This window comes from Calonectris borealis, chromosome 28 (genome assembly GCF_964195595.1).
Source record: "Calonectris borealis chromosome 28, bCalBor7.hap1.2, whole genome shotgun sequence".
Classification (NCBI taxonomy): Eukaryota; Metazoa; Chordata; class Aves; order Procellariiformes; family Procellariidae; genus Calonectris; species Calonectris borealis.
Window position 1 is genome coordinate 3,960,447 of NC_134339.1, and position 15,434 is coordinate 3,975,880.

General features: G+C 47.7%; 1 protein-coding gene across 2 annotated transcripts in view; it reads right to left on the minus strand.

Annotated features, from left to right (window-relative positions):
- Nucleotides 1-14,321, minus strand: part of SBNO2 (strawberry notch homolog 2) — a 66,680-nt gene extending 52,359 nt beyond the window's left edge. For both annotated transcript variants that reach the window (XM_075175406.1, XM_075175409.1), the window contains exons 1-2: nt 14,227-14,321; nt 745-968 (exon numbers count right to left, since the gene is read on the minus strand). In XM_075175406.1, coding sequence (XP_075031507.1) covers nt 745-870 — 126 coding nt within the window. In that variant the 5' untranslated portion in view covers nt 871-968; nt 14,227-14,321. The remainder of the gene's footprint in view (nt 1-744; nt 969-14,226) is intronic.
- Nucleotides 14,322-15,434: the final 1,113 nt, after the last annotated feature.

Consider the following 15,434-nt stretch of genomic DNA (forward strand, 5'->3'; position numbering starts at 1 on the left):
TAGTGCAGCATCTACCAATACAATCATGGAAAGAATACAGTATCTTATTACTCAGCTACAGATCAGTCTTTCATCTGTCCTTTTGTGTGTCCAAAGCAATGATACCTCACGCTTGAAGCAACATGCACTCGGTGAAATGGGCCTCTTTTTTTAACCTCTATATTCCTATATGTGACAAAACTCAAACAAGAGTTATAAACAGAAACAAAAAACTGCAGGAACATGTAAGCTATTTTGGGATAGAGGTTTGCTTTTTGCCCTGTTGAAGACAAATACATCAGGGACCCAGTCTTGTTTTAGCAGCCGGATCAGGACAAATACAACCCTATTCATCTCTGCCACTCTCAAAAAAGCCACAGCTGGACCCAGCAACAGATTTAGCATGTCTCAGAGAGACAAGCTGGGGTAGAAACAAAGTTTGCAATTCTGCATAAACTCTCTAGTCCTTTCCCAAGGAGCCTGGCACCTATCAGCTTTTAGAGAGGCACTGTTTTAATCACAGCCTTGTTTTCCTCCTCCCACTTCAAAGGCAGCAGACAGCCGTCACCTCAACCCTCCAGCATTCCCAATCAATACTTCATGCCCCTGGACAGCTGCCTAGAAAGGCTGGTAAATAGCTCCTGTAAACATGCGCAAGGACTGCCAGGATTTGACAGGCTGGAGTGCTCTGCTCAGACCCCTTCTGCTGACACCCTCCAAACAGCCTCTCCCCATCCCTCCCCGAGAAGCTGCTGGGGCCCTCACCTCCATGGCTGGCACGGCGAGCTGGGAGCGGAGGCCGGGGATGCTGTAGAGGGCATTGCCTGACTGCTGGTGCTCGTGCTGCGGATAGTTCTTCCCCCCGTCCATGGCAGGGTGTGCTGAGGGCATCAGCCTGCGTCCTGCCGCATGAAGTCCTCAGGGCAGGTGGAACAGGCTACGGAGTGGTGGAAGGTTCTTTATCTGTGCTCTTCACCCTGTACCATGTCCTAGGGTGGAAAAGAAATGCACATTTAAATTTTATGAAAGGGGAGAAGGAAAAAAAAAAAACACACACCACACTTCTAAGACCAAACGTAGCTAAGAGATCAGTAAACAGACGTCAGCCTGTGAAATGCCTGCTGCCTCTTTATAAAAGAGAGGTTTTTACTGGGAAACAGAGTTCTCAAATATCACCACACCTGGAATTCACCCAGACCTGCGAATTTACATTAAACACATCTCTCCTGCCTTACTGCAACCACCGCGGCAGCCTGGCAGATCATCACAATCATCTGTGATTTTTGCAGTAGACACACAGCTGGTTTTCAGCTTGAGGAATTTTGTCTAATACACAAAAAGATTCTGCACTTCTGTGCAAACTCATGACAATCAATTCCCCAAAATTCCTCATTTTCACGAAAATATACTACGTAGGTGGAACATTGTTCCCTCGAGTACCAATGGCCACACTGAGCAACGAGTGAATCGCCTCGCGGGGTCAGAGTGCGCTCACATCCCCGATCTCGATGTACTTTGACATCTCCCTAATTTCACAGCAGATGTTCAGTGTGCCCTAAAACTTTTTGCCACTGCTATGCACAAAGGTCAAACCAGATAACATACGTCTAGCATTGATATTATTAACCTAACAGATATAAGAACTTACCAGCTGTCTCACATTTTGCCTGTTGCTAGCAAGATGGGATTTCAGAATCGTGCTTGCTAAAGCAAGAGTATCGTTCTGGCAGGGATTAACCTCATGATAAGACATTGCCATCAGTGCAACTTCTCAGTCAAAACCTCCAAAGTAACTTCTGATTTTTTTTTTCTGCTAAATTCTCCATAACCCCCAGAACACCAATTTCCAATTGGATTTAATGGATTAAAAAAAAAGAAAAGAGATGGTAAAAGCAACCTATACAACCAGAGGAGCAAGAGAAAAGCACCCATGATGTCTCTACCTCCATTGCATCTTTCTTTGCCCCTCTTCTGCCTCCCATGACCCCGTCCGCCTCCAGAAGCCTGCAGCATGACAGCCGAGTAAATGAAACTGGCCGACACGCTCTCACAGAGCAAGCTAGCCAAGCAGAAAAACTAAGTAGCACAAACCGAAGCTGCAATTTAAAATATGCCCGCTTTGATCATTTAGAAGATACCACTTGCTACAAGGAGTATTTTTGAAAAGTCATTTCTGAGTCAGAGTCCCTTTAAAAAATAAGTGACCTTTCAGCAGACAAAATTATTTCTGCATTTGTAATGGAAAGCAAAATTAAAGTGACCCTTTCTTTCTTTCTCTGGTGGCAGCAGCCATGCCGGGAGAGCTCCGAGCAGGGCTCGCGTGCGCAGGCTGCAGAACCCGCAGGGCACCCACGACATCCCTGCCGAGCCCTGGGTGCAGAGGCTGACACCGATCCCTTGGTGAAAAGTTACCAGGCAAAGCCCTCGCACTCAGGGGACTTTCTGGGTGAAGAGCAGAGACCGACGATCCCGCTGCCTCTGCTCCTCTAACAAATTGCAGGCGTGCAAATGCCTTCACAAGACAGGCTTCCAGACTGAATTAAATCATTTGCCAGAGGCTAAGCACTTTGCGGTTTAAAAAAGTATTCCCCCTTTTATTTTAGCTAAAGAGGTAGTCACACTGGGATGCACACGGTTTACGTAAGCTCACAAGCCCGTGCTGGATGAAAGCTGCGGCTCGTCAGGGTGGGGCTCAGAGCAGAAGGCAACTTCCCCAGGAGCAGACTGGCCAGTCCTCCCAGCAGCCGCGGGTTGAAACAGACTGCAGAGTTTGCTAATCCCATCTTTGCCTCTTCCCACAGCCTGACAAAGTGTTATAAAAAAAAAAAAAAAAAAAGAGACTAAGTGACCAAGATGCAAGCGTTTTCCCTAGGAAACATCACCTCCAGAGAATAAAGTTTATACACCAGCAGAAGTAACACCAGGCTACCTGAAAAGATCATTAAGCTACAAAAATCTCAGACCATTTTAATTAATCGCTAACAGAATAAATACTCTTTACAAAGGCCTGGGATCACCTAGATCCTTTTCACTGGCTTTATTTCACCAGAGATTTACTGCAGTCTCATTCTTTTACAAGCAGAAGTGTTTCTTTTTATTACACCATAAAATCCACACTCAGGCTTTATAGTCCATAAGCCCAGGAGCAAAAAATAGCTAAAAACACTTAGCAAGCACCCCAGCATCCTAATTAATATTGTTATACTGGCCTCAGGCCTCTTGATTTATTAGCCAAATGTTAGCACCAGGGTTCCCAAAATGCAGCCTGTCGACCACTGGTAGACTTGAAGCCTCATTAGAAGCTGCTTAATCACAGCCTTCCTTGACAAAAGTCAGCTCACCAGCACGGCCACAGAAGCAGCATTACTAGTGGGTGCTCTGGCCCCACTCACGCACAAATTAAGCGTCGATGTTGAAGTCCTATTATTTAAGCAAAACCTGCTTGATGTTACATCTCCTGAAGACAAAGGGCTGCAGATGAATTTCCTCAGGCGTTCACGTCCCACCTATCAAGCGGCTCTGCGCACAAAAGACTGTGAAGACATTAAAATATTCAAGGACTTCTTCCTCCCAAGCCACATGATTTATTGCAACAGAACACGCGAACAGGGATGCATAAATGCAGACTTCAACCCCAAGCCCATTGTGAAGAGATGCAGTAAAAAGCTTCACCAGTGAGAAATGAAACAACCTATGCTTCAGCGTGATGGCTACACAACCATCCCAGGGGATGCTTTCCTCTCTGGGCTTTAGGGTTGCTTTTTTCTTTACCTTTAAATTGTTCTCTGATGCCACTGGTGGTCCACAAGAGATCCTATGAAATTTTAAGTTGCATCTAAGGAAGAAAGCAATGAGAGACAAGACAAAGGTTTATCATGACTCCACTTATCTCCAGTGCACAGAAGAGGTCAAATTGAAGGGTTTGCTTTAAAAACAGCCCTGCCTCGTTCCTTCTCCCAATCATAAAATTCCCGGCTTTTTTCTTGTCTTGGTGGATTTGACAAGAGGACCTAGATTATAAATTAAACCTGTGCTACAACATCCCAATCCCCAAATGAAGCAGTGGGGAGCAGAGCAGCAAACCGACAATTAGGTTTGTTTTCCGCTTCCATCAACCTGCTCCAAGATCCTCCAGCCTCCCAACTCAAGAGACATTGGCAGTACGAGGCTGTAAGGAAGACAGCCTTTTTTTTCCCCCTTTTTTCTTTTTTTTAAAGATTACCTTTAAATATTGCTCAGCAGTTCCTGAACACAGGTGGTGAGGTTTGCTGACATAAGGGTCAACGTCACAGACTGCTTTAGAGATATCGATATCCTCTGGTGCCTTTAAAATACTGCGTCTGTTCTTTTCGCCAGAGACTTCAGGGGGTTTTGCTGCTTTTTTTTTTTTCCTATTTGTAACAGCTTTCGATAGGAAATCAGAAGCAGTTATTCCCGTAACAGCTGTAGCAAATATACAGCTTTACTTACACATCCAAAGTAACTTATGAAAGGTAAAATCAATATCAGAATTTCTCCCTGCCCGCCCTACTTTATCTCGTGCCTTGGCAACACCAGATTTCATTGGCTGGATTCTGGATTCTCTGCAGAGCAGAGTGCCTTTCCCTAAAACAGCATTAGTTCCTCAGGAAGACTCTTGCACAATAGATCATACCCAATTAGCAGAACGAAGGAAAACTGCTTAAGGAACAGTAAACTTCTATGCTTGAGCAATGGCCAGATGGTAAAAGACAATGCATTGAATTTGCAGGACATAATTCCTCTGAAGAGATCAAAGTCAACAGCAATCCAGTCTTATAGATGGGCAACCCAAAAACTAGAGCTCTTTTGTTCGGAGACGCCAAGAAAATCAGTAACAGTTAAGAATGAAATGGGCTCCCAGTCTTGTCCTCTAGGCCACACCGAAAGAGGATGAATCCCCTCTAGTTAACCCAAAACAAAACAGTGTGCTGCTGAAGAAACGTCACCTTTATGCGCAACGTCACACAACAGCTAATAACCATCACAAGGCTGCTACGAACTGTCCGCTCACGTGAGCTCCTTGCTAGTTCTGATAAATGCAATCATGCCCTGTCAGCATTTATTTATACAGAACAAACCACTAAAAATGTCTGAATGCAAACATGGAAATAAGAAAGCTGGAATACCGTACCACCTTGGTTTATGGGGGGTCTCTGTCTAGCGTATATTCCAAAATACATCCAAGCACCGATAACAGTGGGAAGCAAGAGGCATCAAGAATTCACTCTACACCCTGCACCCTTTCCATCCGTTGCCTCGATGCCAGAGGATGCCAAAGGCACTTCTTGTCCGACCAGAACAGCACCAGCAACCCGGCGTGCTGGACGTCACCAAACCCCAACCGTCTCCGCTCCGCCAAAGCTTCAGTACTGCAAAATAATCTTCTGTTCCCCGTGCAGGAAGACGGCGGTTACATCAGGTGCCTGGGATGATTAACATGGAGTTCGTAACAGTCCTCACTGTAAGCTCACACTCTTGATAAGAGAGGGCTGCTGTCCAGCTTATGCACTCAAATTCCAAAGAAAACTAAAGAAAAACTGACTAAAGCCAGTTTCGGAGATCTACGTGAGCCCGAGGACGGCAGGACAATACCCCTCACAAGAACAGAAGTGGAAACAGCCTTTGGTATGTGCTTGTCTTACCATCCTCCAGGCAGCCTCGTCACGGAAAACCATGAAAATCAGCAAGTTCCTTGCAAGCCAAAGCGCTCTCATTTCCACATCCCATCCTGTCGTTATAACAATAAAAACTGATAAACACAGAGGCCCACAGTTTGCCAGTGAACTGTTACAGCAAACTTTTTCTTAAACATTTTTCTACTCCTTCTCTTACCAAATATATTCCAACAAAGTAACAGTTCCCACCATTCAGGCAAATCAGAGCTCTCCAGTTTAAGATAATTTCTATGACAGAAGCATGCGAGTGGCCCACCAGGATTTAAAGAAGAAAAAAAAAAAGACTAGGGCACTATCAGCAACTAATTTGACTGGGGAGTATTAGAAATTCCAGGGCCAGCAGTGAACAAAAATTTAATTATTGATACCACCTTTTGATCTTAACAGTCAAAAAAGGCTCTAGTTACATAGATTAATACTTTTTTTTTTCCTAAAGTTTCAGAGTATGCTCTAGTACTGTCTAAGATTCAAACCACAGAGTTAAAACTCTCTTTCATGAGTCGCAGATGAAAAAAACTTTTTAAAAAAAACTCTCCCCTGTCCTGTTAGCCTTTGACAACCAGACTTGGGATGTTTGCTGATTATTCACTTTTAAAATTTCTACTTAGGGGAAAAAAGCCTAAACAAGCAGAGTGCTACTACCAAATTCAAGAACCAAGAATTGACTCAAGTTTTTCATAGTTTCATATTTTCAGCAAATAAAGAATGCAGAGCCATGGAAAACAGCGACCTTGAACTCAGTGACAGAAGTCAGATTAGGACATCATACCAAAACGAACGCTGGTGCGTGGCATACGTCACATCCCCGTGAGCGCAGGAAACGGTCCTTAGGACAAGGAGGTACCAAACGCTAACAAGGAATTTCAAAAAGCTTCCCAATGTATTTACACTTCAAAATATAACTGCAAAGTAATTAGACTGATTTTACAGATGGGTTATTTGTCACATAGAATTAACTGAAGCACTCCAGTGCCATGATAACTATTCAGGGAGCAATATGACCAAAAAAACCAAACCCACCAAAAAAAAAAACAAACCACCACCACACCACCAAACAGTGCAAGGATAAACCCCCTGAAAGTCACTGGAACGGATTTTTTCATTTCCCTGCAACAAAACTTACACAATTACAAAAAATTATCTCAAAGCACAATCTGTAAAGCTGCTTACTTACAACCAAGCAGCGAAGTCTTCTAAACTCACCAAAGATGCGGCTCCCGTCACCAGCAGTTATGTTAAAGAAGGTAAAGGCTGGGAGAGAACAGCAGCTCTTGCAGACCAGCACCGGGTACAAGTGGTAGCTGGTTCAGAAAGTAAGGGAACCCCAACAACACGAGGATAAGGTTCCTAACCTCAAAAACTTCAGTCATTTTTTTCTGCAAGCATCGCTAAGAAAAAAAGTGATCTCCCAGATTCGGAGTGATGGCCACTCAAGCAATGATTACACAAGCATGAAAAAAACATCGGACTTGCTGCTTTATGGCTGAGCAGCCTATGTTTAATAATGAAACTGGTTCCCTGCGTAGCGTGATAAAGCCCCGTGAGCAATCTGATTATATCACAAGTTCTTCTGATTAAGCTGTAGGAACAGTTTCAATATTAGTAACAGTTTGCTTAAAGGTTTGCTATTCAGCCCAGGCAGTAAGGGGCAGCTTCAGTCCGGAATTCCTGTGGAATTCATCACACCTGGAGGTTACGGAGCACAAATTTCAACTTTTAACAGCTTGAGCTTTTTAGAAACTTATCGGACCAGCACTGCAGCAGACAATTTTCAATTTGCAAAACATAATGAACTGCTCTGCAACAATCAGGATCGATAGAGCTGTGGGTAAGGGCTCAGTTCACGGGTATCCGCAATCAAGAGAGGTGAAAACAACCCATTGTGCGCTCAGTAAATGCAAGCACTTCCTCCTGTTGTGTTTCAGGCTTTGTTAGTGTATTTTAAATTGCCTCCATCAAAGGAAGATAGCTAGGAAACCACAGGTATGCACGGAACAGTCAGAGCTAAACCTGCTGATCGTGAATTACCACGCACTCCATAATGACAAAAAGACCTCAGAAATTCGATCTAGTTCCTTCTCCTGCGTGCAGATTAACTTCCCTCCCACTGCCCACCCACACCACGGAGCAGAAAGGGACCCCAAGCCTCGCGCCCCTACCCCGCTCCATCCACTCCTTCCACCACCGCACTGCGAACCATCCGCACGGGCGCCCGCCGGAGCTGCAGCTGGAAGGAATTCTTCAGAATATAATTAGTGTATAACTGCCCAAAGAAATGGGAACTTAACGCTACGGAACTCTTAAAAGCCATTTTTGCATCTCAAGCGCCATGCTAGCTTCAAGTTCCTCTTTAATGTTTCTTCTTGCCATATTTTTGGACAGTTTAGACCGAAAAACATTTTGCCTTCAGGGATGAGAAGGGAAGGGTTCCAATCAGAGCCCCAGTCGCTGCCCCTGGCAGTGACTCACTCTGAGAAACAGGAAAACCAAGGGATCTACCCTTCTGATACAGTCATGGTCCCCTCGCAGAGCTACCATGAGGCTCAATCGTATTTAAATAGGGACTAGCAGACACAAGACAGTATCTGAGTACAAAAGTTCAACACGAACAAAAGTATCAGATCTTTTCCCCGCGGATAAGTCAAAATATGAGTGGAAATACCTTTTTTTCTTGCTCTCCACTATTTGCAACTTAGCTTTTTTTTCATTAGGCAAATCCAGTTCTTTGCAGAGCAAAATTAAATACTGTACTGCTTGTTTAAGTATCTGAAACACTTGGAAAAGGAATTTCAAGTGAATTTACAAAGAAGGCAGAAGTTAATGCAGAAACAGAAAATACTGCGGGTGACTCACTCTAGCTCTCTACTATTCTAAAGCAAACAACTGGTCAATTTATATTTGAAAACCAAAGAATCCAAAGTTTGTTTCTTACCAGGAACTATCTTAGAAGAGATAGTTATACCGACTCCATGCACTTATCTCGTTGAAAACATCAAAAGGAAGACTACATCTCCAACCTTGCATATTAGAAAACATGAAAAAAATGTAAGCCTGATGCAGGCAACTTCAAAGCACTATTAGAAAGAGCTACAGAAAAGAGGGGTGAAAAATCTAACCTTAGGCAGATGAGGAATACAACCCAGTCCAGTTACAAACGCAGAGGATAACACCAATCTAAAAGATACTTATTATCTGTGATGAAAACGGAATCACTTTAGGGCATCCCAACCCAAGCACTTTAAGCCACCTTGATCTCCTGAATGCTTTCGGCAAGGCAGAATGCGCTTGGGAGCATTTGTTCTGCACGGACTCAGCGCTGTAAGCGTGTAGGCACAGCACTGCCAGGCTCCCGAGCAACGCTGAGAAGGGAACGGAGCAAACCTTGCTGCTTACCTGGGCTGTGCAACTCAGTAGGGAAATGCAGTGTGAAACAATCTATTTGACAGATTAACTGCTGGAATTAGATAGTCTGTAAACAAAGGGAAGAAGAATTGAGATCGTTCCAAAGGTTCTTGCCAGATCTATGCAAGATATGTGGTGGCGCAGGCAAAGGAGCAAACTTGCCCTCCAAAGACAGTGGTGTTTCAAGAATGAAAAGGAAGAGCTTTACCCTTCAAGCAGTGCTAGCTCCTCCTTATTTGAAACTCAGACCACACAGGAAAAAAAATCAAGGACAGCTTTTTGGAAGGAAAAGTCCTCTTTACAAGAAAATATTAACTGTCCCACACAGGTAGTCTTAAGTAAGTCAGGCAGGTTTAAATTAGCATGTAACAGACAATAAGTGCCAGGAAAAAAAAAAAAGTGGAAAAACAACACTCAGACAGGTCAGGTTGCAAGGATTGTAGAGGCAAGAACAGAGGCAAGAACAAGGAAGAGAACAAGGAACTGCAGTTGACAAAGTCAGGGCAAAATCTGGCTTATTGGGGAAGAGCGCAGTGGCTATATTTATACCATACAGGTCTGCCATGGAAATAGCCATACCATCAGCGAGGAAGTGCCGTGCAGCACAGCCAAGTGCATCCACGTACAGAGACGGACTGCGCAGACGGTGACTGCCACCCCATCCCACGGGGACGAGCCCAGGCCCCAGAGCAAGCGTAGCTAGTAGGGAAAGGAGGCTCACCTCCCCATCATCCATCCACCCCTAGCAAACACCAACATGGTCATTCTTCTCCCCACCATGAGAGGAATCAACACCAGTATAAAGCACCTTTGCACCAACCAAGGCCTGTGCTGCATCCAGCATCGCACCGCCCATCACCGGGATGCTCCTTGGTGCTGTTTGGATACTTGTGAGAGTCACAGTGGCCTTAATCCTTGCACAGAAACGCAAGACTAAATAATGAGAGGGAGAAAGCTTAACCTGGAATCTTGTTGCTGGCATCTGCCCCAATGTGCCATTCCCTAAATTTCCAGGGATTAATATTAGGCAATTAAGTGGCACAGCCGCTTTAGCAACAACAGAAAGGTCCGTTAATCTATCCACTGACATAAATTGTCTTAAATCTTCCGCAGATACTTTTGTTTCAAGGCTGCACAATTAAAGTTAATTGCTGATGCTACCTGCAATGCTGACCTCACTTTTCATTCATTCAGCTCATGGTGATTCCAGAACATTATCTCTCCTGCTTCCCCGGACTCCGTTTCTCCACCGGCAGAGCTGTTGGGTCCCCGCTTCACCGTTCCAAGTTTCATGTTACTTCCCCACAACGAAGCGGCTGCAAAGCAGACAGCCGTCCCCTCCGCTCGCAGGCTGCTCCCACTCTGTCTCCAAATTCAAACGTTCTGCTTTAAGCAACAAAATATTGCTCCAACAGGGACCCAGACTCAAAGTAAAGGTTGCTTGTAGGGCAGAGACAGATTCCGTCTGTCCCTGCTCTTCCACCTGGAAGAACAGATACGACCGCTTCTGGACAGCGCAAAAGTGCCTCCCCATACACTACGCACGCCTCCGCCAAGAAACACTCAGCACATTTCTGTGTAAATCTGTAGAGCATCACCCTCACACAACCATACACTGAAACTTCCAAAGCGTAAACACGCAAGCCCTGTAGGGCAGAGCTCGGGTTGAGGCAGTCCAGCGGTTCAGACAGCGAATGCTCGAAACAGTTCTCAAAAGCAGGGGCTTGAACACCCCCCGCCAGCGGGGCAGAGCCCGAGCAGGGCACCGGGAGCGTCGGAGCCGCTCCCCTTCTCACGGCTGACACCAGTACGGTCCTGGAAGAAAACAAACCACGGCGAGAGCACGACGGGTGCTGGCTGCCAGCTAACGCGGCAGCCACGGCGCTCAGCGCAGCCAAGGTCCGGCAGCAGCGAAGCACACCTGGACGGAGCTGTAACACAAGCCCGACACAAACACTAATGAAGTCAACCTCAGAAGCACACCTGCAAGGTAGAAATGTGTTATTACACTACTTAATTAAAGGGAAAGAGAAGAGCACAAAGAACTTGGCTGACTAAGGTCAGAAGCCAAGAAAACACGGGTCCCTGATTCTCTACACTTTGCTCTACCCCTTCATTTCAATCACGAGAGACAGGCTGGAAGAAACGCTCTCCGCTGGAGCTGAGCAGGTCTCGATGTTCCATTTCACACGCAGCCATTCTCGGCAGAAAAAATACTCCAGGACATCAAAGCCTGCTTCCCTATTGATCGTAAGCACATAAACACCATTTCAAACCAGCCAACCTTCAGGCATGCTCAACGTATACTTTCTCTGTGACAGAGGCATGTATTCGCCTCTTTCATAGCTACATGTTTACAGACCTTGATCCTGTTACCAAAAAAGACTGAAGAGTTTTAAGTTTTAAGCTGAAAAAAATGTTTCGTGAGAATATAAAAGTCCTAATTAAGCCTAGAAGGCTTTCCTGAGAGATCCAGGCTCTCACGATTAAAAATCACAGCGCAGTATTCAGTGACTACACAGTTAGCTCTTTATTACAGTGTCACTATTCAAAAAGCTTTAAACTTGTGTCAGCATTTTTATTATAGACCCTCCATTTCAGGGATCTATAACTTAACCGTTAAAAAAAGGCCTATTCAGTCAGGAAACACAACCCTCAAACACACCATATGCTCACTACTTTAAACAAACAAAAAAATTTTTAAAAATTCCTGTCCGCGTGTAATTTAGTGTTAAAAAACCCTGCGATGAAAGTAGCCGTAGCTTTTCAATGAGTGTCCGATCTGGCAGACGCAGCCTGTCCCATGTCTGGCACATGACGAAACATGACGCTTGGTCCTGCTTTTTTTTGTTCCGAAGTCGGCAGGGATTAGCGGGGGGACCCACTGCACGGAGAGCTCAGCCAGCACAAAACAAAACGTCAACACTCAACAGCAAGCAACCAGGCGGCTAAAGGGAGGGACAAATGATTTTCCAGGAGAAGTCTGTTCCTGTTCGAGGATGAGGATGTAAGACCCTGAAAAAGTTAAAGCATGGGAGGAAACCGCATTTAGCAAAACATTAAGAATTTCTAGGGTTTTTTTAAAAGGTGTGAGTTCATACATAAGAAAAGACAAATCCACACACGGGAACTCGGCAAATTCTTTCAGAACACTTTTAAAAGAATCAAACTTGAAATCTAATCATTAAAGAAAAAAAAGTTGCGAAATGCACTGGCCGTGCCATCTCCTGTCAAGTTCTGTGGGTTTACCATTACATTTTCTTTTATAAAGAAAAAATATCTTCTCTTTCAGCTGGCCTGAAAGCACAGCAAAAGCACGAGTATGATTCCAAGAACAGGCAAAACACTATCGAAGGAAGCAGGCGGGGGAAACGTACTTTTCTTTTTCAACTTTCGTCAGCCATCCTAGCTACTGCATGAAACAGCCCCAGATGAAAAATGCCACTCTTTAATTAGACAAAGACCCTCTACTGCCCATCACAGTTCTGTTAACTTCAGCATCTAACACTGGGCAAGCTGGCAGACAGAATACAGTGATTTCAGGCACTCCAGGATAACCCCAGCTTTGCACTACGCCAGTGCTAAGCACTGAGATTTCAGATGTTTTTAGCCTGCTACTTTGGCAACGATTGAAAAAGCACTTTAGCCAATTCACGTATTCTTCCTTTGAAGAGTACTCACACTAGCGTTTGAATGAGACGTCATTCAGCTGAGCTGCTACAGGTACAAGTCTTATTTTGGGAAAGTGAGGGTGCAAACGTCAAGCAACTAGACCTCCATCAAAAAAAGAGCAAGCAGCAGAGAGAAGAACAGAATTCAGGCTTCCAAAGTCTCCAGCTGGCATCCTACCTAATGAACTCTGCAAAAATTTTGACTGCTTTATGGGATGCACAATGTTCCCTGAACTCAAAGAGTATGAGTACGTAATTTTCCACTTAAATACATTCTCATCACCCGCTGCTCTTCAGTTTAGGCGTACCCACACAGGTCAGAGAGAGCTCAGCATTTCAGATGACACGTAGATAATCTGCAGAAGACAACGGCACCGCACAGGTACAGCCGATACCTTTCTGCCCACTAAATTTACAACAGTAATAGTGCACAAACCAGAAACACCCTTACAGGCTTTGGGATCCCAGCACTCAACCTGCAGAACTCGCCCTTCAAAAGACCATCTTATTGTAATTGTAAATGGAGCATGCTAATTTGAAGTCACAGCTCTTATGCTGATATTTATGGTTACTTTTGAGAAGGGAGCTCTTTCTTAAAGTAGTATTTAATTATGTTAAGAACCGGGTACACCGGTGACCGCTAACAGCACTAGAGTTAAGAGTCTGTTAGCATAAGCTTTATTTTTCAGAGGCTCTTAATTGGGCCATTAAGAGCTACACCACAACAAGCAGAAACTTGGCAACCAAGGCCTTGGCCCGGGATGGATGGCTGTACGCGTTTTTACAGCACTCAATTTAAAAAGCAGCTGAACAAGGAGCACAGAAAAAGGAGATTTCGCTGGCTTTTGCCATCCCAGCTGCTACCGGGGCAGCACTTCCCTCCCGGGGACCAGGGTTCGAAGGGTCCGGTCTCTGCTCCGAAACCGGGCCAGGCCACCAGGACTTCGCCCCGCAGCACCCTTCGCTTGTCCGCGGGTCTTCGCAAAGCAAACGGGACGGACCCCGACGATCTCTTCCCCGGCTCCAGCCCTGGGACCACCCGGGAGACGGTCACGCGTGGAGAAACACGAGCGGGTGCTGGCGCTCGCTGTCCCCACACCGGCCGCCTCCCAGCCCCCGAGGCCACGAGCCCCAGGCAGCCCGAGGGCCCCGCCGCCGGGCCCCGCCGCCGCACCGACCGCTCCCTCAGCGGCGACAAGCGGCCCCGGGGCGCAGGCGGCACCGGCCAGGCCCGGCAGGGGCGGCGGCACCTCGGTCCCCCCGCAGGGCCGCAGGACCCCCCGGCCCGGCCGCACGGAGCGGGGCCCAGGGCTCTCCACCCGCTGAGGGGACCGGGCCGGGGTGCGGCGGCAGCGGCCCGGGGGGACCGAGCCCTCGGCCCCACCGGCCCTGGGGCAGCCCCGCGACCCGGCCTCGAGGGGAGCCGTCGCGGGATCCGCGGCCCGCAGCGGGGGGAGCGGGGCGCGGGCGGCCCTTACCTGCGTCCCGGGGGGCTCAGGCTCCCGCCCGGCGGCCGCCGCCTCTCCGCACTTCCGGGTTCCGCGCGGCCGCCATCTTGGAGGAGACACGGACTTCCGGGCCGGAAGTGGACGGGGGGCGGGGCCGGACAGGGGCGAGCGCGGGGACCGGGACCGGGGGGAACCGGGGCCGAGGGGGACTGGGCCCGGGCGGGCAGCGGGACCGGGGGGGGAAGCAGGTAAGGAAGGGCCCGGGCCGCGGTGGGAGCCGGCAAGAGAGGGCCCGGCCCCGGGCTGGTGTAGGGGCAGCAGGGCCCGCGGCGTTGGGAAGCGGCTCCGGGGGCCTGGAAGGGCCCGGGGCTGAGGGGACCCCCAGGCCCGTGTCACGGGCTGCGGCGGGGCCGGTGCCTCCCCCCGCGGGCAGGGCCTGATTGCCTTCCCTGCCCTGGCCCTCGCTGCCCACGGAGCCGCAGTTCCCGGCCCAGGAACCACCGTGCGGGCCCTTCCGACCTGGGGGGCTTTCGGCAGGCCCGGCACGGCCGCCCCACCGGGCCGCCACAGCCCCGCTGGCCTTTGCGCTGACACGGATCGGGGAGCGCTCGCCTTGCCTCCCGCCTGGAGCCACCGATGGCGGGAGGGAAACCGCAGTCTTCGAGCAGCCTTGGCCGCTCTCGCACTCGGCGCCTGCCCACAGCCCGCGTGGGTGCTGGCGAGTCGTTTTCCTCACCAAAGGAAAGGAAATTCCTCAGTTTTCCTACCTGCAGGATTATCTGCCTCCAGAGGAAGCGGGAGAGCTGGAAAGGGAAACACTTGAATCCTGACCAGCTTCCAAGGAATGTCCGCTCGCTGCCATCCCACAAGAGTCTCGCTCTAAGAATTAACTGCAAATCAGCTGAAGTGCTGAATCACGGAGCTGAAAAATAAACTGCTCTAGCAAATGACCCCGTGCTCCTTGCTTGCTTCTCCTTCCCACCCGTTCTTGTAATTTTTTTTTTTAGTTTCCCATTGCTTATGTTGGATCTTTGCCCCTTTTAAGTCCCAGGATAAGAACAAAAATCGCTAGGGGGTCATATAAAAAAGCCTGCCAGATAGGTCTATTTTTACGTTGGCATCCCTAACGCAGCGGCGGCAGCACGGGTCTCGGGGGTTTGATTTATCCCCAAGAAGGAAAGCGCCAGCAGACCAGAACCACCGCTATCTGCTTGGCCTTTTGAAACATCGGGCTCCTG